The following is a 27781-nucleotide window of genomic DNA, read 5'->3' as shown; positions in this document are numbered from 1 at the left end:
ACAATTAAATTGCAGAATTTAGACAGGATCGCAGCACTTTTTAGAAACTACAATGCGTGTTAAAAATATTTATACACTAAACTTTGTAATTTAACTTGGCTATGCCCTTGCACTAGTGATATTTATATGTAACATCAATACTTCAAGTCAATGAGCTAAAATCGCGTGACTGCCGCATCACGTGACTAGTCTAAATACAAAATATAATCGTCCTCGATATGTAGTTATTAACCATAATGACAATTATCCGATATAAATAATGTACTAAAAATAATCGCCATCACGATTACGAATACATTTTTAAATACAAAATTTAGTCGATATTTTTATTGCGCACCTTAACTGTACTGCGAATTCTGAAGCAGTTCTTTCATTATATAATTAAACATTTAAGATTAAAAGTAAGGGGTTATGCAAAAAATTCAAAAACGGCCAAAATATTTGGCAATTTTAAAAGAAAGAACTATTTTCGGTGTATTGCATATCATTGTCCCCATGAAAATTAAATTTTGAAAAATTCTTAAAATGTGTTGTATTGTATAAATTATATGAAAATATAAATTAACAAAACGTTATAGTTTCAACGTAGGTTATTGACAAATGTTTTTAATTTATGACGTCACAAACTCGTCGGATTTTGCAATATTTTTTAAAAAGGACAAAATGGACAAAAATGTCAACAATTTTATTTATAAAATTTATAGAGCGCATGTCTGTTCAGGAAGAATATTTGCATATTTAATTGATACTAATATTCTACACATTATATCAAAATTGTGAGCCTGAACACACCTGCGCTCGGTGATTTTTACTCAAAATATTGACGCAATTTTCACATTTTTCTATAGACATCGTGGAAATTTTAGATTTACGTCATTTTCCTGACGTCATTTCAAACATATGACGTCATTGCTGACGAAAACATTCAGTGTTTTGAAATCAGCATGAATCCCCCTGTTTAAAAACATAAATTAAATTTTACTCCGTCAAAGTTTGATTTTGGGGGCAAATATTGGTTACTACCGAATAAAGTTCTTTGGAAGATTTGAGCAAAATGACGCAATTCATGACGTCATAATACATGGGAGAAAAAATACGTCATTTAAGGAATGTTTTTTAAAAGTTTTGTGTGAGTTATTGGTGTGTGAATCACACAGACTTGTCACGTAGGCATATTTCGTGAAGCGCGCTAGCGCTTCATGATGAATATGCCTACGTGCAAGTCTGTGTGATTCTCACACCAATAATTCACACAAAACTTAAAAACATTCCTTATATTTACATTTTACATGTTTGGAAGCAACTAAAATATACTTAATATTTGAATTTCTCCCTGCCCTATATTGTTGCATTTTTACTAACGTCGTTGCTGTCTCATTGTGACGTCACGTTAACGCACGTTTCTCCGTGTATATTTCTATGCGTGAGTATACACGAAAATGGTTTTCAAATCAATTTCACAGTTGGCTTAGTAGAAAAACATAGTGAATGTAAATATTTTGATTTAAAGTCACCAAGGGTGCAAGTGAAATTTCACTATTGACAAGTAAGAATGAGCAGTTCTGATTATTCAGAAATTCACAGGGCCAAAAGAGGCCCAAGGTAAACCTTGTTATTTGATGAGACTTTCACAAAGTCTTTGTTACATAAAGCCATTGTGCGTCTCTCATTGTTCTTTTTGATCCAACACATATTTTGGGTTCACCATGCAACAAAACGTCTGCCATAATATTCATATGGGAGGCAGGGGTATCATTTAGTGAGCTCATTGCTTACAATGCCTCTAGTTTCTATTGTAAATTTATGTAAAAGTTTAAATGTTAAGTTGTGTATATTCTAACGAAATATATTGTTTGATCAAGGCCAGTCTTCCAGGTACACCACTGTTTCAATTCATTAACTAGTAAGCCAGCACTATCTTAAATGGGAATTTAAAGCTCAACTAGTGTATGGATCTCATCATCACCAAAATTTGTAATAATTAATTAAAAACTATTTTGAACAAGATTTATTTTCTTTCTAATGTGTTCGTATGTCCCTTTTCGCTGGTCAAGGGTTTCTGGTACGCTAACTCTCTTCATGAACCCTTAGCATATGGTGTTCATAGAAGGTGTTCATTCTGTTGGGGTGGGTTTTTTTTTCTCTCGATCGGCATTTCTTTTTTGTAAAAGACGATATTTGCGCAAGTAAACGACCATCTGTAAGATAAAATGCAATTCTATGAATAGATATGCTGTCATCCAATATCTTGTAAATATGTGATTAAGAATCTATATTGAAGCTTCCGATTTGTACTATAGATAAGATTGATTGATTGATTGTACATGTATTTTGTTTAACGTCCCTCTCGAGAATTTTTCACCACCACTTGCCGGTGGAGAGCTGCAAATTTTGTCCTATACTCGACACTTAGGGCCATTGAGCAGGGAGGGTTCTTTTTCGTGCCAGCACCTACTGCGACACGGGATCTCGGTTTATACGGTCTCATCCGAAGGACTATAAATAAGAAATTAACTCAACTATTGCTTTTTAAATACTCTTGAGTAAAAAGAATTGATTTAATTTTTTTAAAACACGCGTCTTTATTTATGTCGATGACGCAATCTGTGTGTGATTCGAGATCACGTGACCAAAATAATCCCGTCTTTTGACTTCACCGTATGCTAAGGGTTCATGAGGAGAGTAGAGTAGCGTATCTGAAACACTTGGCTAGCGAAGATGTCGTATGTCATGGTTTTAATTTTTGTACACTTTATACCTGCAAAACCCTCATCTTTGAATGACCATTGGTTGAATGCTGCCACCGTAGTTGCTTCGACTACTTCATTTTAGACAATCTGCATTGTGATATGATGAGATGTATTGCAACCTGCATCGTGATGAGAGGTTCTCAGCACACTGTTCTCTGGATGATGTAAAAGTGACCCTATTGACTTTGCTTGTTCAGATGTCAATTCAAAACCATGGAACGTAGTTACAGCAGCTTCTTCCGAGTCATTAACTGTGCATGACACCTTCAATATTTGATCTGATTTTAATATAACTTGGCACACAAGTTCGAGGGTTGTTCGAATATTATTGAGACATTGTATTCTGCTTTCTAATGAAAGTCTTTCGGTGAAATTTTGCATATACGTTTGACGTACATTAAAAATTACAAAAAAAGCAATACCGGGTAAATATTTTACGAATATTAAATATTTTCTGTACGATGCTACATAAATGCGTCAATAATCGGGGTACCCGGAGCAGTCACGAAATCAGATATTTAAAATATGTTACACCAACGTTCTAACTCTTCGTGGACCCATAATAAGAGCGAAAATAATTCAGTTTGTGTGCATAATTTTTCAGCTTTATTTCAGATTCATATAATTCAACTTTGTTAGAATTTTGATCACAAATACGGAGATAATTAAAACTTTAAGGGCGGTAGAGAAATCTGCAAAGAACGAAAAAATGGATTTGGACGTCAAGGGCGGAGCAGCCAGGATACCAGCATATGTGTGTATCGCAATGTAGAACTCTTTTCCAGACAGGACAACCTGCTAAAACAATAGCAACGGGGAAAAATGTGTTTGGTTGTTTTTTAATTGATATACAGTTTAATTCAACAAGAGTGAAATCAAAAGCATCGGACAACCATAGTTATTACATAAGATATTGATATCATTACGGTATTTATAAAGTTGTCCCGCGTTGCATAAATCAGCACTGCATGATACCAATTTCATACCAGTTGTTAGTCCATTATTTATACACTGAATTGACGACGGATTTTTTCCGTTATTTCCTGATCATGACAACGAGCACACGGCGGGTGTGACCGGTCGGCAGGGGATGCTCACTCCTCCATGGCACCTGATCCCACCTCTGATGTTTCAGAGGTCCGTGTTTGCTCTGCTCTTATTTTGTATATTGTTTAATGGACGTTGAGATTGAATACTGTTCGTTATCTCCATATCCTTCTTCATGATTCTAAATCATCCTTTCCCACAAATGAAAATTTGACATGGGGGTAGCAACGCCATACATTTTTAAAGAATAGGTTGAGAAAAGAGACTGTGTGACTGTTGCAAAGTTATACGTAATAACAAAGAAGAAAAAAGTATAAAACGTTTCGCGATCGTTTTACATGCGAAACCATCTCCAGCTGTCCTGAAGTTAAATGACGTAGCGATGCTGCTCCGGGTCGATAGACATATGCATGTTCATTTCACCGAAACTTTTCTTATTATCACAGGAATTAGAAATTTCGCATGATTGTTTAATTCGTTCTTTATAAAATGTGAATGAATTTTCATGAAATTAACTCCGTCCTTTATGGAGTAAATGTAATTGTCTCAATAATTTCCGAACAGACCTCGTAGACTACACTAAGATACATAAAATAGTGCATCGGTTTTTGATTTCGATGAACGGTGTTGCCATGGTTACTAAAAATAGAATTTTCTGAGAAACTCCTTTCAAACACTACTCCTTCCACAGTTTTGGTCTGATATCAATATTACTTGGGACCAAGTAGACTTCACTAAAATACATAGAATAGTGCATCGAATTTGATTTCAGTGAAAGGTGTTTCCTGTGAAATTCCTTTAAAACGCTACTCCTTCTACAGTTTTTGAAGGATGACATTTGCTTCCTTTCTCATCCTTTATTATAAGTACAAACCAGTAGAGATACAGTCTCGAAAGAGACTTCGGGTTAATATTTGTTTGTTTTTAACTGATAAAACTCGGGTCTTCAAGCTTTAAATCCGAGTTCTAGTAGATAGCACCCTGAGGTACACTTCCACAATAATACAGGCTTCCTCTAAAAATAGGCTACGCATGGATAGGTCCCTAATGATGTTTGTAAGAAAATATAAAACGAAACATGTAGAGATAATATAACGATCAGTATTCAAGATCAAAAGTCCATTTAACAATGTAAATTCAAGAGCAGAGCAAACAGCGACCTCCAAAATATTCAAGGTTTTAATTTAATTTTTTTTAATTTAAACAATATTTTATTCACAGATGTTATTGTGAATAGGATTGGGCAGCAGGCGCAGCCTATTTTAGCCCTCTCCCTACATTTAGGTCAAGGTACAAAACAAATAGTGATAATAAAAGAATGTACAAAAGAAGAGAGAAAAAAAACACAAACAAAAATGAACAAAGTAACATAGAAAAAAAACAGAAAAAGTCATATATAGGAAATTAAACAAAAGAGAAAAATAGAATGAACAAAATAACAAAAAGGGCAAATTACAGGGGGAGACAAAATACAAAGTAGTACCGGTTTGGGAGTACTTCTAACAAATAAAGATTATATCTATATATGGATATGACAGTGTTTATATAAAACGTTTTGTTGCTGCTATAAATGTATGTACAGCTTCAAATATTTGTATATTAAGGTTTTAACAGGTGACTTGGAGTTAGCATCCCCTACCCGACTGGTCACACCCGCAATGTGCTCCTTGTCATGATCAGGAAGTAACGGAAAATGCCAAAGACAATTCAGTGTATAATGGACTAAAAATAAGTATGAATTGAGTTGCACAAAATGAAGTAGTAGAATGAATGAGTTTACTTCTAATCAGTGATGAAGTTTGAATTGTAGATACTAGTAAGTTTGATCACATATGGCATTATTTTCAAAAATCAAGGAGTAAAAATTAAAAATAAATGTATGTCGATGAATGATGATGTCGATGGTGGTGTTGTTTTGATGACACTTTATTGAACTGCCACACAATATAGTCATGTAAACCTATACATCTAACGTTACAAGGATTTCTGGGTTCTTTACTGATGTCCTGAGACATTGGACAAAAAGTTTTGAGAGTCATATCAATTTTAAAACAGTTTTTTTTCGAGCACGTTCGGTTTCCTACACCGGAACTTTATGTTCAGCTCCCCCTGTGCCGTCTCCACATCATCTTCTCCTTTGGCCAAGAATTTCATGAACCCGACTCTTAATTGAAAGTGTGACAGAAATGATACTTGCATTGAAAATAGTCTTTTTTCTGTCTTCGAAATTCTTCTGTCTTCTTTTTCTGCCTTCTCATTTCCTGAATAAAAAATCAGATTAATATTGATGAAAATTATTCTTGATTATTCTTAACAGGTTTGGAATATAAAAGTTCGTTTAACGAAGACATTTAAAAAAACTTTTGCTGTCAAATACTATATCAAAGTAAAAGAATACTTGCAATTAGTAATTAATAACCGACACAATAAATTAATTTTACCACAGTTGGCGAGATGCAGCAAATGTTGGGACCGCAGTCTCTTGTGTGTAGCAATAGCTTTGTCTGCAATTCCGTTTTTTAAAGGCCTTCAGGAATAGATATGAGATAATAATATTAATCTTCTGTTGCATTTGTAATAAATGTAGATAGATACATTGTAAACAGGTTTGTAATCTTAGAACTTTTTACAAATAAAAAAAAAACAAAACTTGCATTTCATTGTCTTTTCAACAACGTATTACAGTACTTGTGGGAATTTATAAATCCTTATCTGCCCGTAGTCTCTTTTCCAAATAAAAAGATAATTATTTGTAGAAATCTTCTTAATAGCTCATATCTTTATTTATTTCATTTAAAAAAGAAGCTATCAAAGAATAATAAGTTCCTGTTGAAGTTTACCACTGCATGCATTGTTCCGTTTCGTCCTCTACAAAAACTCCAGCAGACTTGATGCAAGGCACTGTTCAATCGTTTTATCTCCAAATCTCTCTATATTTCAAGATTATAGCTTTTTTACAGTCTCAGATTATTCTCTTGAACTCTTGGAAATTTTGAAACCACACGAGTCTACCAAAGTCAACAGCTTTTAAAAAATATGACGTTTCAACTTTATACATTTATATTCCCCACGAGTAATTTAAGTTCAGGCTGTTTGGTATCATTGACAGTTAGTTTTTCAGTAGAAATGCACTAATAAATGTACTTACCTGGTCATTGCTCATTTGCAAAATTATTTTGTGAAAACACATTCTGTTGTTACTCGAGCACAAAATGCAGTAAGACATGCAGGGATCAAAGGGGATACGGATCCTTCGAAAAGTCAAGTTTTATTTAAACTGACATGAAAATAACTAAAGCACACTGCCAACGGCTCCTAGGGACTTGAAAATGAAGAAACGTATGGAGATGAGGAACAGTATTCAAGATAAAAAGTCCATAAAACAATACAATAACATTTAAAATATGAGCTAAGCAAAAACGGACCTCCAAAATATCAGAGGTGGAATCAGGTGCCTTGGTACAGTAAGCAACCCCTGCCGACCAGTCACACCCGCCGTGTGTTCCTTGTTATGATCGGTAAATAACATAAAAACCTGTTGTCATTTCAGTGTACATGTATGAAAAATGAACCAACATTAAAATTGTTAAAATATGAAAATGTTATATGAAAAACGTGTGTTAGCATTTGACTATAAGCGATAAAGCTTCATATATATATATATATATATATATATATATATATATATATATATATATATATATATATATATATAGAAAAAACTCCTGAAGATTGGAAATGAAACCGGTTGAGTTTATTTCGGTGTTGTGATTTTTTTTATTTTATATACATATATATATATATATATATATATATATATATATATATATATATATATATATATATATATATATATATATATATATATACATATATATAGGAGCAAGCGTGTCTGAGAATAGGGAACAATTAAAGGGAGAGGACCGTTGACTATACGAATTCAGGAGAAGTTATATCTTATATATTTTTGTTCTATGTCATTAAGATACATGTATATCTAAAAATTATTTTCTTGTTAGATTGTTTTTTTGTTTTTACCTAGCCATCATTTTGAGAACTCAATGTTTCAATATTTTTTAAAAATAGATTTGCAAGTTGTTGCTGGATACGTTTGGACTATAGAAATTCTGCTGGATCCTGGTCAATTCAAACAGTCGTCTATTTGGCCACCAGGAATGATATCCAATAACATAAGGCCAGTCCTGTCACAACAGGGAAACCATTGAACACGTAAGACCCATCATCTTGTTTTAATATACAAAGTAACAAGAGGCCCATGAACCACATCGCACACCTGATCACCGTGGCTAGGAAAAAAGCAAAAATCAATCCAGTTTTGAAAAAACTTAAATACATGTGGTCACAACCTACCTCTAAAAGGCAGAAGGAATGTTGATTTGTTGATTTGATGCTTACATATTTCTTAGGCTTGCTGTGGCTTTTTTTCCCTGCAAGTCTATTCTTTCATTTATGCCTCACGCTATCCCCGGGGGTCATGATTTGAACAAACTTGAATCTACACTACCTGATGATGCTTCCTTATAAATATGACCAATCATGGCTTTTTCGTTCTTGAGAAGAATATTTTTAAAGATTTTTCCTATATATTCCCATGTTAAACTTTTATACTTCATTGTGGCCCCACCCTTCCCCCGGGGGTCATGATACGAACAAACTTTAATCTATACTACTTGAGAATGCTTCTTTATAAATATGAACAATCATGGCTTTGTTGTTTTTGAGAAGAAGATTTTTAAAGAATTTTCCTATATATTCCTATTTAAAACTTTGGTCGTCCATTGTGATCCCCCTTACCCCTGGGGTCATGATTTGAACAAAATTCAATCTACACTACCTGAGGATGATTCCACATTAGCTTCATCTTTCCCTACCCAGTGGTTCTTGAGAAGACAGTAAATGCCACCAAATTTTTCACTATTTCATAATTATCTCCCCTTGAATAAAGGCTTGGCCCTTTATTTGCACAAACTTGAATCCCCTTCCACTAAGGATGTTTTGTGGCAAGTTTGGTTGAAAGTGGCCTAGTTTCTGAAGAAGAAGTCGAAATGTTAAAAGTTTACCAACGGACGGACGGACAGACACACGGTCTACAGAAAAATTCAGCTGAGCTAATAAAACTTGGTTAAAATGAGCTGATAAGATATTTGACCAAAGTCTGGTGTTACTGTTACTATAGATCTTTTACGAGAGCTTTTCAATTAATAATGTCCTCGGTGCTCGGAAAGAAATGAAAAAACGCTTTTCAATGAATTATTCTAAATGATTTAACTTAAATATCATCTTTTAATCAAAATACATGTCTGTAACATTTTATCCAATTTCTTATTGTTTTAGAACAGATTTTTGAGTATGGCCTTTCGTATACTGGAATATGGCAGATCGTATGATTTCCTGTGCTTGTTTCTTCTTCCTGAAAGGTGTTTTTACAAGTTTGGGAAATGAATTTAAAGGTAGAAAGATCTGGTGAATATTGTTAGTGTGACAAAACATTTTCTTTCTGTTTACCCCCCCCCCCCCCCCCCCCACAAAATCCTTGATTCTTCACGGCCGGAGGGTTTGGATGCTGTCATGAAGAAATTTGTTTCTGGTTCCTTCCTCTCACAAAGCTTTCGATTTTTTGTTGTTGCTTTCTAGACTTCTCCAGAAATTGAACTGCCTCCCCGAATAAAAATTTGAACAACAATATGATGCAAGTAATAGCATATAAAACTGTTTTTTGTGCTTTTGTAATTCTTTGCTCTTCTCAAGCCTCTGCTGTTTTTGTCAAGTGTATCGTATTGTAAATTTGTTTTGAGGGTTTAAAGCAATGGATTCAAGTTTCATTGTCTGTTTGAATTTCAGACAAACGTGGATGAGTACATTTTTTATTTTTTTTTTTAGATAATTGTGTATAAGTTTTATAAGTTATTATTTTTTAAGATAATTGTGTAGAAATTCTAACACTCTGTCGTTTTCACTCATTTTTCAAAACATAGGGTGACCATTGAGTATTTAGCTTTTTACTGTCAAATGTTTCTTTAAAACATATTAAACTAACCCCAAATTGATGCCTATCAAATTTGCTATGTGTCTAATGGTCAGTCAAAAATAATCAGCGATACTTTATTGTTTTTTTTGGAAACAGTACATGTACATTGGTTCTTGTAAGTCCTTGTCGTCACGGACGGTACCAATTTTTGATGCCCATTATATCATTTTTGTTCATTGAATTCCACCTGCTCATGTATCTATAAAACAGGCACTGGTTGCAGTAAATCTCATAAATTTCAGGTGGTTGTGGGGACGACCTGTTTTTGTCAATTAAAGGCCTCCAGAGCGTATCATTTTTTTTACGTTTTGACGTGACAAACGTTACACATCTCATTTTACATCGCTAGCAATCAAGAGTACTTTTAAATATTGCAAGGTTCAATCTGTTTTAATCCCCTCTATACATATTACTTTTCCAGAAATTGACGAGTGTGCGAGTCAACTATGCCTGCAGCTGAATAATGGGACATGTACAGATTTTGTTAATTCGTTTTCTTGCTTCAGTCATCCTAGATCTACTGGCGGTTATTGTGAAACAGGTAAATACCAGTATGTCTGAGAGGTTTTTTAAAGGTAATTTTAACTATCTAAATGAATGGAAGGTGTATTTATCAGTTTCAGTTTATATAATGATTCATTTGAATTTTACCTATTTTACTTGTAATCTGTTCAAATTTTGTAGACATAAACGAGTGTTTCTTAAATAAGACATTGTGCTAAGGAAGTAGATTTTTTAACCTGTATTTATCATCAAGAGATTGTTTTGATTGTTGCATGAAATATATTGCTTCTTTAACTTGCATCAATACCATGACTGATATATATGTATAAATTGGTCAACTCTTAAAAATGACAATTTGAAAGTAATTTTTGGATGAACTTTATGAAAATGATATGTTTTTCTGAATATTTTATATTGTGTCAACATGGATGAAAGTTCTTACAGTATATATATATATTTCTTTTTTCCCAACCCATTGCTTGTAAATGGGAAAAAATTAGGTGTGTGTATTACACTCACGAGTCTTTGTACTTTGTAGAGGGAATAGAATTCAACTTATTAAATCAAAATCTTATTCTGAAATTATACAGTGGAGATTTTTAACTGAGAAACATCTAATTTAAATGTATACACTTTTCATGACATTGTATGGGGCAGAGAATTGACTTTTAAAAATGTATGCCCAATTTCATTATTTATGTTTATTAGAGGGCGGAGCCCTCTCACGGGCCCGAAGGGCCCGTGAGAGCGAAGCTCTTCCTATAGGTAACACGTATGTGTATGAAAAATAAAAGAAATCTATTGTAAACTATATGTCAATTACAATACCTATGGAACTGAGATTCTTGTCGCCAATATGGCGTCCTGTAAAATGGCGTCGTTTTGATTCACGCGCAAATTCTCGTTGTTGATGAGACTTTCATCAAAGTGAAAACCATTTAATCCAAGGATAAATAGTAGTAATGGTTTTTTACTTAAAATCAAATCCATCTTCCAACTTTCGATTTAGACGTTTAGATTTATTTATAGTTCGCGCTTCACAAGTATAACGGCATTTGATTGGTTAGAAATTCCCTACAGGCGACGCTGTCTTCTACACTATTGAGGAGCGGATCTATATGTGGCGCCTTTCACTAGGCTGTAGAAGGAAAATAATCCTTATTTATTTGTTAATAAAATTTAATAATAACGAATGTCTTCAGGATTATTGTCAATACATACCAAGCTAGAAATATAGTATTTTTTTAGACATACTGTACAATTTTTTTGAACAGTTAAATTATATGTTTTAAAAGTTATATTTAAAATTTAATACCCTGTGAAAAGTCTAAATATAGGGACTCAATAAATGTGTGGAATATTTTTAAAAAAATTTTTTAGGTATCCAAATTGTTTATGAATATCTACTTGTACATAGATATATAAATATTTAGCAGATGGAAGTCTGAGTCTCATTTTTGTTGTGATTTTTAAAATTCAATATTTCATTTTATGAAGTTTTTCAAATGAACAAAATTTCAGTATCTTAAATATAATAATCAAAACAAAAATCTTAATTGATATATATGAATTTTAAAAATATAGAAAAGATTTTTTTAGACAATTGGAATTACATATATTCTGTAAAGTCTAAAATTAGGAAAAACTAAGTTAGACAATGTATGATGTACAGTCTGGAGAGGTAGTTGTTCAGTCTGCATGTATCAGTAAATGCATGTAAATATACAGTCACGAAGTTATATGACTTCAATGTTGCAATGCATGCTGTTAATGTAATACACATCAAGCATATCAATATAGTTTTCTATCCTAATAAATGTGCTTTTAAACTTTTAAAAACATGAAGCAAATATTCAGAATTTTGGTTTGACATCAATAAAGTTAAATATTCAATTCAAACTTCTCAGAAGTGTACCCTACTATTCACAAGTTTTGGTTTTGAAATTATATGATTAACCAAGTCTTAAACGACAAAGATACCAGAAAAATTACTTTTAATTTCGAGTTTTTTTTTCTTCAGATAATTAAAAAGTATAACTGTTTTCAAAACGATTGTGTTAATGTTAAATTTAGAAAATTCGAAAGACTATTTAAATCAGATTTGTTTTAACAACATCAGCCAAAAAAAAAAAAAAAACCTGAAAAGTGAAATATACATTTTTCGTTGAAATAAAGAAAATAATCATTATAATTAAATTAATGGGTTACCAAGTAATGTAAAATAAAAAGAAATAAATAAGAAGAAACTTTAAAAAGATATATCACAACAGGGACCTAATAAATGTCCCTAATCATGCATCCGTTGCAAATTTTTTTCTCATAAAAGTTGTAATGCTGTTATATTTTCAACCTTCGTGATAGTAACACAGTCAAATTTGGTCTGATGATGAGATTCATCCAGGAAGTAGACCATCTGTCTGTATTTTAGGTCATCTGAGTTCGTCTTCTGATCTGGTCTTGACAATATTGTTCTTACTTTAGATGACGTCATAACTATGATAATGTAATGGGAGTAGGCCTAATAACAGTTGAGAAATGATTTGAGGTTTCCAGATCAGTGTTGTTAAATAAACATATGAATTAAATGTAGTGAAAGACAAAGAAATGATGCTCAGAAAAGTTTATGAGTTGATTATTGTAGGATATATTTGGGAACAAGTTTACTGTTACATGCATTAAAGTTTGAGGTGTCGTTGGGCCGAGGTGTATCACATTTCTTGGACCTCGGTACGTTGAATCCCTTACTGGTCCAGTGCATGCCACTCCCTTTCCCCACTACATTCTTCGACGTTTAGTACTCTGGCTAGACAACCCTTTGTCTCATGATGAAATATCTCAGTTAGTTAATTCTTAGATTTATTACATGTATTTGAATGAAAAGTTTTTTTTAAGAACTGAGTTCTTTGTTATGATTCTCTGACACTGACATACAATTTCAGAATTTAACTGATTTGTCATTAAACAATAAAAGGTAGCAATTTTCTCTTCATGGCTCCGCCCTCACTAACGGTCACACCGTCTAACATATTACAATAAAGTATGCTAACTTCAAAAACATGACTCAATTTCATTGTTTATTACCATAAAATATGTTTAAAAAACACGACTTTTTGTAATTTTTTCAACATTGTTTCCTGTCCAATATTTTTATTTTAACGTTGTAAAAACGATTTTAACGATGTCTGCGTTGTTCCGCCAATGAACATAGCGTATTAGGAAATGAGAACAGAAGAACTGTTAGTTCAGTAATTTTATTTGATCAGAGAGAGAAAAAAGTCTTCTCAAGAACGACAAAGCCATGATTGATCATATTTATAAGACACAAAGTTTGAAAAAGAAATACATTGGAAAATCGTTTCTAAAAATCTTTTTTTTTCAAGAAAAGCAAAGTCATACATCTATTTGGTCATATGTACGAATAAGCCCTAAAAAGTAGTGTAAAATCATGACCCTTAGTTTACATATCAACAAAAGTCAAAGCGGGAAATATGAAAAAATATTCAGTGAATGGTATCTCCTGGATAATGGTGTAACTATAATCTATTCTAATAATTATGTATATTTTTCCCATGGATAAAGGGACTATAACTATGATCGATTCTTATAATCAAAGATGATTTAAATAGTTAGAGATTAGAAGCATGGGCGTGCAAAGGACAATTTTGGTTTCACTCAGATATGGTGCTGTTGACCTTGGGCTACTCATGGATCTTTCGTCTGCCACGCATTTGGTACCGACAAAGGTTGCATTGATATCTGCTAGGCTGGGCGACACGGATTTCAATACTGAATTCAATACTGCGTTATCAGCAGGATTGTTGTTCTGTGGGGCACATGCAGCAGGGACTTCTGGGTCCGTCAGCACACAGTCACGGTATATTATATCAGCACTGACTGTAACAAAACACACACAAGTACTGGTCATCATCATACTAAACTAAACATTGACTGGTAATACTGTGAAAAAGTACTACCATATAAGGGGGTAGATCCTAGAGACGAAAGACAAAGAGATAATGCTCTAAATTTTATTCCTGATATATGTTTTGCAGTAATAATGTAAAAGATAGCTGCGAAAAAATTAGTAGGGCAAAGGAGAAAAAGGTGTGTTTGTTGGTCGATTTTCCAACTCGAGTTTTTAACTGTATTTAACAAGTCAGCAACACTCGTGTCTATTGACAATATAAAAGTTCATAAATTAATATAAAAAAGCTTGCCTTTATTGCAAGGTTAATTTAATCTTATGGATATACTCATTTTTAAATAAATCTTCTCTTACTTTGGGTTCAATATGATTTTTAATGTAGAGAATTTGCGATATAGCTCATAAAATTTTACAAATCTTATTTTCAGCATAATAATTTTCATTGTTGCGGGTTCTTTTCCTTATTATAGTAAATAACAAAAGTCATAAGCGTTTTCACATTTATCTAGATTACATCAACTGTACATAGTATATATTCCGGCTCCACAGTAACCATAACCATTACACCACACACCATACAACACCGAACACAGGACGTAACGTAGGACGTGTAACCTGGAACGTAGGACGTATTACGGGACCTACATAACAAAAAATTGTAAACACATTAAGTTACACATTAATACAGAAAGCAAGTTTACATACAAGTTATTACCCACATAACCCACTATACATGAAATGGGATAATAATGGGGTCAACATCACAGCGCTGCTTTACAGAACTTGTATTAAATGCTTTTACACAATAATTACATTATTTTACATGTAACTTACACTTACACACAGTAACTTCTCTTACATAGTTACTTTACTGTTTAGAATCATAATGAAACTAAATACGACAATACTAGAGCCGATACTTCCAATTAACATTACTCACTATAATATTTATAGAACGTACAAACTATACAAACGAACGAACGAACATTCAAACGAATAAACTAAAATTAAAATACGTTGAAATAACAAAGTTATCCCAGGACCGTTTAATTAACAAAACAGAGAAGAAAATGTAAATAAAACATGTTACTCACCTCAGAAGTCAGTGTCTGTATTAAGGATATAAAATATTATAACTTTACAAAACTTGGACAGTAAAAATTGGTCAATCAGAGCTCGTGCTGTTACATCTTGGAAAGCCGGTTTTTAAGAAGGACGGAAGCCTAAACTCAGGTATATAAATACAGGTAATGTAGAGGTACCAAAGAGGGTGTTCGAAAAGAGGTGCAGAATGGGAAAACTGAAAGAAACTAAGGAACAACGTTAGAACAAATATCACAGTAAATTTAAAATACAAACAAGACAAATAAACAATACAACACCGTAAATGTGACATTCATATCTTAAAATATTTCAGACCATCTTACCTTTGACGATGCCTACGCTAACTTGCAAAGTGCCGTTGTAGGTCCCACATTTGTACACTTGTCCTGACGTTGGATTACTGGGGCACTCAACCAAACTCACGCCATCGGCTGCTTGTGCTGGAGGGGTGTTGGCACATTGAGGACTTTCGGGTATTGCAATGTTTTGGAGAATTGAAGAGAGACTTGAAGGGGGGTCCTTTATAACCACGTGCGTACATTTAGAGCATTCCAATCCTAAATAAAACAAAATAAAATAAAGGACGGTTTTGCAAATAAAATACATGTACTTTATTACATTTATAAATTATAAAAAGAATGTTTCCATCAAATTCCGATTTTTTTACCATAAGACAGATAAGGAAATAATTCTCATTAAACAATCGATTTATAAATAAAGCAAAATTTATCCAATTAAGACGGCTTCTGGTGACATTTACCTCTAAGTCAATTCTTAAGCACTAAGTATGTTTATGCAACACGAGTTAATAATTACTCTGTCTACTTAATTATTAGTGACTCACACGGCATGATCTAGTAAACAGAAAAGATATTTCCTCACTTCCTTCTAAAATTTCTGAACCACAGAGTATTTAAAGAGACTGTTTTGTCTTCTGAATTTTTGTATGTCAAACCACTTATACAAAATTAGTCTGATGCACATTTAACTTACCAAATACTGTGTCCAAGACGGTTAACAGAACAATAACCAGGGATGATAAATCCATTTCAAAATCTGAAAGTAAGAGTTAAAATAAAGAGATATTCACCATAGTGCCTTTAATAAGTTGTCATTGTCTATTCCTATGTATATGATGAATCATTGTTACAAAGAAGAAGTGTTTTCCGTATAAGACCCACTGTTTTTTGAACGATGTAATAATCCATAAGAGCCACTACGATGCATTTGGTAAAGCAGAACAGTTCGTAATTCTTAACAGGATGCAGGTTGTTTCCTAGTAAGGGGTGGGGGGAAAAGATTTCTGTATATTTGTAATAACGTATTTGATAAGCACCTTTCCATTCTTGTTTACTAGAGACCCTTTGATAAGTTGTATATTTTTGTATATGAATCCATTTACCTTCATCAGTGAGTATCACTGATATATGGCAAACCGTTAACTGCTGCAGCCCTTTTCTCGGAGATTAAAATCGGTGATTTATTCACTAACAGGTGTAAAATGTATGCAAATTTTAATTTTGGTGTGTGAAAGTAATTTTTGCGATACGCTCTACTGCACTTACTGTCTGCATGTATATCAGTATGATATTTTAATGAAATCAACAATGCTATATTTTATTAATAATTTCATTTCAGAACTTCGAGAAATTATTATATTGCAGCATATAATAATATCACATTTTTATGGCAAGCCCTTTTGCTATTTATTCGGAAAATAAAAATTTATCTTACAATATCTCGCATTTTAGAGGAATATCTCTTTAGAAATAAAGATATCTTACAACTTAAAGAGATATCTCTTTGAGAAAAAGATATGTCTTAAACTTAGAGAGATATCTCTAATACTTACAGAGATTTCTCCTTTTCCAAACTTTTCACTTAACTAGATATCTCTTTCTCCTTGAGAGATATCCCTTTCGGGAAAAGAAATATCTCTGGACATTAAAGAGAGATCTTTTTTGCCTAGAGAGATATATCTCTTTTTCTTTGGGAAATACCTTTTCAGTTAAAGAGATATCTCTCAATGTAAAAGAAAAATCTCTTGGTTTATCTTAAAAGATATCTCTCAAAGTGAAAGAGTTATCTTCCAAAAGTGTCGAAAAGAGATATCTCTCAAGCAAAAAGAGATATCTCTTTATTTTAAATAGATATTTCTCCTCATTATTTTTATTTTAATTGTTCTTCATTATTTTTATTTAAATTGCGTTTTAAAGACTTCTCCCTTTACTGGAAGCAAGCTTTTTATTCACGGAAGTACATTAAAGATTTCAAAACTTCGACATATAGTTACTATTTGGCATTTCATAAGCTGAGAAAATTCGGTCCATTGCATTTGAGATTTCATGCTTACTTATTTTCCTGAAACTTTTTGCATGTATTACCGAAACTGCCATTATTATTTGTTGTTTCAAACCAGGAATTCATAGAATTTTGTGTACATACTACATAGTACACATATTATTCTGGGTATGACATGCTCAGTCTTTTTTCTCATAACAGAGACTTTCCTTATTTGTTCGCTTTCGTGTGAAAGGGAGAAGTAATTAATTATTTTATTTTAAAGACCACTGGAAAAGAGATATCTCTTTCATTAAAAAAGATTTTTCTTTAGCTAAGAAAGGTATTTTTTGAAAATCTAAAGAGATATTTCTCTGAGAAAGATATCTTTTAACCTTGTTTAAGAGATATTTCTCTAAGTTTTGGAGATATCTCTGTCGTTCTAGCTTATAAAAATATATTTCTAAGTAAAAGAGATTTTGTTGAAAAAGATATCTCTCTAAGGTATAAAGATATCTCTATCTGTCAAAGAGATATCTCTCTAATGTATGTATAAAGTAGGGATGGCAATTTGTAACCGGTTACTCGGTCGGAACGATATCAATCGGTTAGTCGAAATAAAATCAAAATATATTTAAATTTGAACCTTATTTTGCTAAAATTAATTTTCTAAAAAAAATTTTTCCCCCTAAACCTTAATAATTCAGCGTTTTTACTACGCTGCTATAAAGATATCTCCAAGCTGATTTGCATATAATTAATTATGGTTCTCTTGGTTGAGATCGCGGGTAATTGGTCATTTTGTGTTTGAAGTGTTAATATTTAATTACTGTATATACACCATGTCGCTACCTAGACTGTCCTGCATTTCTTCAATGATAATTTAATCACTGTTGAGAACTGCGAATTAGTATGTTTGGTTTTTTTTTACAGTTATCTATCGAATAAATTTCTAAACAAGCTTTGTAAATAAAGTCCTGTACATTTTAGACCTAGTTTTAATTATGGTGACAACACAAAATGAATGTAGGTGAAATCTGCTTTGAAACAAAAATTCTTCGACACGAATCGTGGTTTTCTTAATTTTTTCCAGTCTGTATTGAAACTGAAATAAAATATATAAGCATGTGGGTTTTTTTAAAAGCAAGAATCAAGAAAAATAAAATTATTTAAAATCTAGACTTTACCAGACTTCTTGTACATATGAATGGAGCTACTAAAAGCTATGTACATCAAGAAAATGCGTATTTGATACGGTTAATCGGTCGGAATGTCTTGCGGTTAACCGATAAGTAATACTGTATTCGATTACCATCCCTACTATAAAGATATCTCTATAAGCTAAAGAGATATCTCTCTTATTGAAAGATTTTTTATTTCACGAATAAATAATTGACTAAGCGTTCACATGATTAACGATATATCAAAAGTAAATATACTGAAAGTTATTTATCAGCTAGCTAAAATAAATTTTGCACCAGGAGGCAGAATTGTTTACGTACAAATCTTACTCACCACCATCCTCACCCAACCTGATTATATGCCTTAAAATTTATTGATATTTTAACCCTTTAAAATAGTATTGAAAACGAGTTATAGAAGATATAATATTAAAAACTTACCCCTAAACATGTGCAACACTAGAGATAACCAAATAGAAAAAGTTTGTACCGATATCTCTGACTGCAATTTGCGTCTGGTGCATCAGATTGTCCTGCTCTTCTGTTTTATCGAGAAAATATTTCCTGTAAACAATGCTTTAAGAATTTTTTGAGAAACGCTCAACAGTATTTAACTTTCTTTTTCTGACGTTCAACTTTAACAGGGAAACATGATTTTTGACACTATAAAACCCGTTATTTTTAGAAATGATTTTTTCTTCTAGTAAAAAGTACCCAAATATGATATCAATATGCCAAAAACACTGTGAATTTTTAATTTCGAATTCATATGAATATATCAACTCAATGGAGAAACTGAAATGGCGTCTGTATATAAGTTCACACAAAGATATTTCTTAAATTTTTATGTAAATGTTTATGAATTAATTGTTTACTATATGAATGCAAAGAATAGGTCTGCTAATAACGTGGCGAAATTGGTACCCATGGGAATTCCGACAGAATTTTTGACAGATTCGCAGACTTAATCTTCAAAACCTACAAAGATATCGTCGATCAGAAATTCTAGCATCTTTTCAACAATAACTTATAAAAACATGATAAAGTATCTGATTACGATGTCAAAATTCTGGACCTGAATTTATTTATTTTCTTGGGGAATGGTTGTAGAAAGTGCGAAATGTCAAACATTTTTATGCAATTATTTATGGTGAAAAATGCAAATTCAAACGGAAGAATTCCTTGCTTTTTTCCTAGAGTATCCACGTCTGATTTACACCATTTCTTAAATGTACAGGAGAAAGCCAGTTAAGACTTTATAGACCCGAGTCACAGCAGGCGCTGGTACGATAAAGATTCCTGGCTGCTAAATGAACCTGAGTGCCGAGTAAAGACCAAAAGAATGATAGAATGATGTGTCATACGGTCACCAGAAAACTGACAAAGAGTTAAATGCCTATTTTTACTCTCATTTTTGCATGCACTTAATCACCGATATGTTAAGCTTAATGGAATACTACTTTTACCAAAAGTAGAAGCGTAATTTTGAAGATACAAATCCCTAATTTGGTTTGGAGTACCATGTAAACACACAATTTCCATTGAATTTTGGCTCCGTCCTACTTTTTGAAGCTTTACGTATGTGAGCACAAGAAGATACATTTCTCTCCTTTGGCTATTCACCGTATTTTACCGAAATCTATATCTATACATGTATATACTTTCCCTCAATTTTTTAACCAAATATAGCACAAATACCTATATTTAACCACCAACACGTGTCCTGTGACTTAATTCTGGCCTTACGCATGCGTCAAAATTTAATTCGAATTAGCTTTGCTTAGCGTTCACACGGAGCTAATGCGAAGTAATTTAATGCGCAGTAAATTAATTCGAATTAAACTAATTCGCATTAAATTCTCCGTGTGAACGCTAAGCGAAGCTAATTCGCAATAACTTTACGTTTAATTCGAATCAAACTCTCCGTGTGAACAGGGCATTAATTCGCATTAGTTTACTTCGCATTAGCTGTCGTGTGAACGCAATTTAATTCGCATTAATTTAATTCGCTTTAGTTTAACTCGCATTATCTGGAACATGCTTTTGCGTATTTGATTAACTGAGAGATATTAACCCCGTACAAGTGAAAAGGGCTACATTAACATATACGTATAAGTAATTAAGGTTAAACGATTGAAAAGTTAAAATATCTAAATGTGAAATAGACGTATTAGACTCTGTCGAACCTTTAACCTGAAGCACACTAAGTCAATATTATGTCAAGATATGAATGGAAATTACTATTGTTAATTCAATAATTAATTCAGTATAGGCTCCGTAAGTCTCGGCACGTGACTTCCGTGATAATGCGAGATTATTTACTCCCGGGCAGTCGAAGTTATGGCGTTGTAAATAACTATGATTGTTACTTCATGTAAATACAAAAATATGTCTGCAAATAACGGGTTGCAAGTGGCACCCTTGGGAATTCCAAAAGATTGTTGGAAGCCCTGGTCTCGTAAAAACTACATAAATATTGGCAATGAGAAACTCAAGCATCTTTTATTATCAACTTCAGAGTACTGTAAATCACTTTTTTCGCAAGAACTTTATTTTCGCGTAATTTCGTGAGCCCGTCTATTCGCGGAAATTTTATTCTCGCGTGTAATTGTATTATTAATATTTATATACAACAGAAACCACAACTCGCGAAAATTTTGTCTCGTTAATAAATATCAAAAAGCTTAGTCGTGAAAATAAATTGTCGCGAAAATATAGTGATCTACAGTATATGTTACTTTTCCTCATAACCTCCGATATGCAATTTGTACCCTCCTCATCATCAAATACTAAAATTCTATATATATACAGCGTATTTACTGTTTTATTCCAGTCCGTCATCTCAATTCTAAGTGTGTAGTGATCCTGATTTGTGAGTCGGTGTATCACGTTGTTTCCGAGCCAATGTTCTCCATATACTCTTACAAAATAATATTCGAAGAGTTAAACAAAACAACTACCTTAGATATCTCCTTGGTGCGAATAGCTTGAAAGGCAAAACACAATTTACTATGCGAGATGGTATTTCTTCGTAATTTGAAATTTCTTTCATAATCTGATGTAAAAAAGAAATAATAAAGTAGGGAAATGATAGACATGATTGATATTTATTTATGTACTCCCAATTTTCTTTTGGCGTACTAGTATGTAAAATGTGAAGATAATAAAAAATGTTCAATCTCATAAATCCAGTAAACAAAGCAAATCGTGACTAGGCAAAACATGGAAAAATCAAATTGTGAACAGGCAAAGACGAGCGTAATCAAATTGTGAACAGGCACAGACGTGGAAAAATCAAAATGTGAACAGGCAAAGACGTGGAAAAAACAAATCGTGAACAGGCAAAGACATGGATAAAACAAATCGTGAACAGGAGACAAAGACATGGATAAAACAAATCGTGAGGAGACAAAGACATGGATAAAACAAATCGTGAGGAGACAAAGACATGGATAAAACAAATCGTGAACAGACAAAAACATGGAAAAAACAAATCGTGAACAGACAAAAACATGGATAAAACAAATCGTGAACAGACAAAGACATGGATAAAACAAATCGTGAGGAGAAAAAGACATGGATAAAACAAATCGTGAACAGACAAAGACATGGATAAAACAGATTGTGAACAGACAAAGACATGGATAAAACAGATTGTGGACAGACAAAGACATGGACAAAATGAATCGTGAACAGATAAAGACATGGAAAAAACAAATCGTGAACAGACAAAGACATGGATAAAACAAATCGTAAACAGACAAAGACATGGATAAAACAGATCGTGAGCAGGCAAAGACATGGATAAAACAAATCATAAATAGGCAAAGACATGGATAAAACAAAATCGTGAACAGACAAAGAATGTACAAAAAGAATCGTGAACAGACAAAGAAACTGTGGAAACTTCGGTACTTTGTTTATTTAAATAGAAGGTAATTAATATTCATAAATTGTAGTTTTCCTAAACGATTTGCAGGCCCATTTCTCATTCAAGTTGGGATTGCAATATCGTACGGGGCCTGGTTGCACTCCAGCGTTCCCTGGTTACCGGGATGAAGAGTACCTTCTGGAGATGTATGTCGGGTTGTAATTCGACCTCTAAGACTTTGAGTACAGTAAACTATATATGTTTAGGAGTAAGAGTGTCTGAGAATAGGGAACAATTAAGGCCAGAGGACCTTTGACTATACGATTCCAGGAGAAGGTTCTTTCGTCGTTGAGTAATATAATAGAACACTACTCTTCTTAACAAATTCAGATAAAACAATAGCATTATATAAAAGGAATTTCGAAGTTATATCTTATATATTATTGTTCTATGTCCTTAAGGTATATCTAAAAATAATATTTGCTTGTTAGATTGTTTGTTTGTTTTCACCTAGCCATCATTTTGAGAACTCAATGTTTCAATGTTTTTTAAATAGATTTGCGAGTTGTTGCTGGATAAGTTTGGACTATGTCTGGTGGATCCAAGTCAATTCGAACAGTCGTCTATTTGGCCACCAGGAGTGATATCCAGTAACCTAACACCTGTCCTGTCACAACAGGGAAACCATTGAACACGTAAGACCCATCATCTTGTTTTAATATACAAAGTAACAAGAGGCCCATGAACCACAACGCACACCTGAGCACCGTGGCTAGGAAAAAAGCAAAAATCAATCCAGTTTTGAAAAACTTAAATACATGTGGTCACAACTTACCCCTAAAAGGCAGAAGGAAGGGTGATTTGAGTTAACTTGAACCTACAAAGGATGCTTACATATTTCTTAAGCTTGCTGTGGCTTTTTTCCCTAGAAGTCTGTTCTGTCGTTTACTAGTATGCCCCACCCTATCCCCGGGGTTCATGATTTGAACAAACTTGAATCTTCACTACCTGATGATGCTTCCTCATAAATATGACCAACCATGGCTTTTTTGTTCTTGAGAAGAATATTTTAAAAGATTTTTCCTATGTATTCCTATGTTAAACTTTAAAACCCCATTGTGAATTCTGAAACCGAATTCTGATACTTTACAATTCTGTTGTGTTGGGAATGAACATTTGGAAGATGCATCTACTTTCAACATAAGGAAAAATATAAAGCAAATCGAACGCCTTTTTGTGTGCAGATCATGAAATGTACTGAGCTCCACGGGTATTTGTTGTCCCGAGCGCATTAATCTTGAGGCCCAAATTCTTACTTGGCTAGTGATACCTTTAGAAAACATGTGTTTCTAGATGAAAGTTAACTCGGCAACATGCGCCATCCCATTGTTCAAGTTTTATAAGGTGATTACACCTCCTATACCCGATTTCGCGGATTCAACGATACCCTAATATCGAGTATTATACGCGATTTCACGGATAAAACCCGATTTCGAGTATTCTCTCCGACCTGTTTATTACAATAAAATATGTTTAAAAAGATGACTTTTTGTATTTTTTTTTCATCATAGTTCCCTTTCTAAAAAATTTATATTAACGTTGTTAAAATGTCTACGTTGTTCCGCCACTGAACATAGCGCATTAGAAAATGAGAACAGAAGAACTGTTAGTTCAGTAATTTTATTTGATTAGAGAGAAAAAAATCTTTTCGAGAATGGCAAAGCCATGAATGATCATATTTATATGACACAAAGTTTGAAAAAGAAATACGTTGGAAAATCTTTTCTAAAAATCTTTTCTTTCCAAGAAAAGCAGTCATATTGATCATATGAAGGATATGGAGACATGAACAGTATTCAATATCAAAGTCCAAAAAAACAATACAAAATAGGAGCAGAGCAAACACCGTCCTCCGAAACATCAGAGGTGGGATCAGGTGCCATGGAGGAGTCAGCATCCCCTGCTGACCGGTCACACCCGCCGTGTTCTCCCTGTCATGGTCGGGAAATAACAATATAAAACCGTCGTCAATTCAGTGTATTAGTGATGGACTAACAATTAGTATAAAAAACGTCAGTCAGCATTTGACTCAATAATAAATTGTATTTGCTGAAAAGGTCATTCTATCGACCATAGAACTTACGAAATGATGACTTTCAACGAGACTGCTGATGTTCTTGTTTCATCAATTTTCTTGTCAATAATTTACCTCGTTTTAAAAATTGTTCATACGTAGAGCATGCTCTTGCGTATCGAATCAACTGAGATATAATTATACACCCCGTATGCAGATGATGAAGGAATATTGCTGCATAAGTAAGAGAAGTTGACGATAGTAAGGTTAAAGTCATTACGTTTATCATATTGCTAGGTTGTTAAATTACCATTAACGTCTTTTTCAAGTAAAATATCCAAGTATGAAACACATGTGTATGGAAAAAAGCCTGAAAAGCATGAAAAGATAGTGTAAAATTATGACCCCTGGTTTACATATCAACAAAAGTCAAAGCGGGAAATATGAAAAAAATATTCGGTTTATGATATCTCCTGGATGAAGGGGGTAATTATGATCTATTTTAATAACTATGCACATGATATACCTTGGATAAAAGGGATAACTATGATCGATTCGATTCTTATAATTAGAGATGATATAGATATTTAGAGATTAAAAGTATGAACGTGTAAAGGACAATTCTGTTGTCACTCAGATGTGTTGCTGTTGCTGCTACGCATCTGGTACCTTCGAAGGTGACAGCATTGATATTTGCTAGGCCGGACAACACGGATTTCAGTACTGCGTTATCAGCAGGAATGTTGTTCTGTGGGGCGCATGAAGCAGGGACTGCTGGGTCCATCAGAACACAGTCACGGTATACTATATCAGCATTTACACTGACTGTAACAAAACACACACAAGTACTGGTCATCATCATAAACTACACATTTACTGGTAATACTGTGAAAAAGGTACTACCTTATAGGGAGTAGATCCTAGAGACAAAGGACAAAGAGATGCTCTAAATTTTATTCCTGACATATGTTTTGCAGCAATAATGTAAAATATAGCTGCGAAAAAATTAGTAGGGTAAAGGAGAAAAAGGTTTCATAAGATGTGTTCGTTGGTTACTGATTTTTCCAACTCGAGTTTTAACTGTATTAAACAACTCAGCGACACACGTGTCTATTGACAATTTAAAAGTTAATAAATTAAATAAAAACAAGATGTGTTTGTGAAAAACAGATGCCCCCGTATGGCAACATAGCGAAGGTAAAGCATTCTCTAATGCTGATCAAATATGTTGGTACCTTAAATAAGGCCTTTTCAGAAGAAATACATATGTGAAATAAAAAACCCTAGCACCATCTGTTCAAAGGTTATGACCAAGGTTAACATTTTTAAAGGAAGAACAAACTCTGGGTCAAGGTCAAAGGGTCAAGGTTGTTAATTTCTAAAGAAAGGCCTTGTCTCAAAGATTACACATGTTAAGTATGAAAGTGCTGGCCCTTACTGTTCAAAAGTTATGGTCAAGGTTAAAGTTTGTAAAAAGAAGGTCAAACTCCAAAGTCAAGATCAAAATTGTTGATATCCAATTAAAGGTCTCCTCACAAGGATTACATATTTGAAGTATGAAAGCCCTAGCCCTTACTGTTCAAAAGATATGACCAAGGTCAAAGTTTTTTCATAAGTACGTAAATCTCAAAGGTCAAGGTAAAAATTCTTGGTTTCAAATGAAAGGCCTTACCAAAAAAAAGAAGTGATATTTGAAAAATGAAATTTCTAGTATCTACCATTAAAAAATTAGGGCCATAGTAAAAAGTTTGCAATTTTTGTGTAAGAAGGGGTCTAACTCCAAGGTCAAGGTCAAAAGGTCAAGGTTTTTGGCATCAAATGAGAGGTCTTGTCACAAGGATTCAATATGTGAAGTAGAAGTATGAAAACCCTAGTACTAACCCTTCAAAAATTATGGTCAGGGTTGTATTTTTAAAGTAGGTTAAACTCCAAGGTCAAGGTCAAAGGGTCAAGGTTCTTGGTATCCAATAAAGCGTCTTCTCACAAGAATGTGAAGTATGAAAGCCGTAGCACTTTCTGTTCAAAAGATATAACCAAGGTTAAAGTTTTTTTAATAAGTACAGAAATATCCAAGGTCAAGGTCAAAAGGTCAAGGTTGGTGGTATCCAAATATAACCAAGCGGAGATGGAAAACGCAGGTTCAGTTTATCAATTTATAAGGAAAAGAAAAAGCAATGGCAGATCTACAAATAAAAAAAACATATATACAATATCCTAATACACATAGACACTGAGACAAAATACTTTTATTTCCTATTCACTTCAAAAAATAAAAAAAATTTAGTTTACTAAGCCCAAAACGTCATTTTCATAGTTTAAAATACCTTTCTTTCAAAAATAGGTAAAATACTTGAGCTTATAACTTGGACTTAATAAATAAAATACGAAAAATTAATAGACTAAGAAAATTACCTTTCAAGTGGTGACAACGGGCAGCTGGTAATAAGTAAGTTAAATTCCCCGCACTGACAGGGATGGGCCCATGCCCCAGTATATATAGCAGAAAACCGGTTGAACAAGGGGGTAAAAATTTACTGACCAATGAGATTTTGTGAGTAGAATTCATGAATGGAGACTACTACCAAATATGGCATAAAGTAAATTTGGGCTCAGTAAGTTATTCAATAAAGATAAAAAATTATTTTTAATAAATATGACTCTGCCACACAATGAAAGGTCTTCCAGCAAAAAATACACATGTCAAGTATAAATGCCCGGGTATCTAATTTGCAAAAGAATGGTCAAAGTAAAAGTTCATATTTTTGTGTAAAAGTGGGTCAAACTCCAAGGTCAAGGTCAAAAGGTCAAATTTGATGGTACCCAAAGAAAGGTCTTGTCGCAAGGAATACACATCTGAAATATAAATACCATAGCTCCACTAAATCAATAGTTATGGGCAAGGTTAAAGTTTTTGCGGACAAACAGACAAACAGAGAGACAGACAGACAGACGGACACGACAAAACTATATAGCCCCGAAACTTTGTTTACGGGGGC

The 27781-nt window shown here is 33.2% G+C and overlaps 1 protein-coding gene and 1 long non-coding RNA gene across 6 annotated transcripts in view; both read right to left on the bottom strand.

The window, feature by feature from the left end:
* Positions 1-13585: 13585 nt before the first annotated feature.
* LOC134274342 (uncharacterized) overlaps positions 13586-27781 on the bottom strand; it is a 44752-nt gene continuing 30556 nt past the window's right edge. The window contains exons 1-4 of one of the 5 annotated variants that reach the window (XM_062756616.1): positions 19282-19388; positions 16373-16435; positions 15703-15936; positions 13586-14244 (exon numbers count right to left, since the gene is read on the bottom strand). In XM_062756616.1, the coding sequence (XP_062612600.1) occupies positions 13958-14244; positions 15703-15936; positions 16373-16435; positions 19282-19291 (594 nt within the window). In that variant the 5' untranslated portion in view covers positions 19292-19388 and the 3' untranslated portion in view covers positions 13586-13957. Of the gene's footprint in view, positions 14245-15702; positions 15937-16372; positions 16436-19161; positions 19247-19281; positions 19389-24584; positions 25611-27781 lie in introns of those variants that run through there. The other 4 variants (XM_062756617.1, XM_062756615.1, XM_062756619.1 and 1 more) reach the window with 4 other exon arrangements.
* LOC134274344 (uncharacterized) lies at positions 14764-15690 on the bottom strand. Its single transcript, XR_009993593.1, has 2 exons — positions 15370-15690; positions 14764-14916 (listed from the first exon to the last, which is right to left on the bottom strand). It is a non-coding gene; the product is annotated as an uncharacterized LOC134274344 (long non-coding RNA).

The sequence above is a fragment of the Saccostrea cucullata genome, unplaced genomic scaffold (genome assembly GCF_032062105.1).
Source record: "Saccostrea cucullata isolate Sc308-1 unplaced genomic scaffold, CSIRO_AGI_Scuc_v1 ctg1274, whole genome shotgun sequence".
NCBI classification, from domain to species: domain Eukaryota; kingdom Metazoa; phylum Mollusca; class Bivalvia; order Ostreida; family Ostreidae; genus Saccostrea; species Saccostrea cuccullata.
This window is presented reverse-complemented; position numbering and strand designations above follow the sequence as displayed.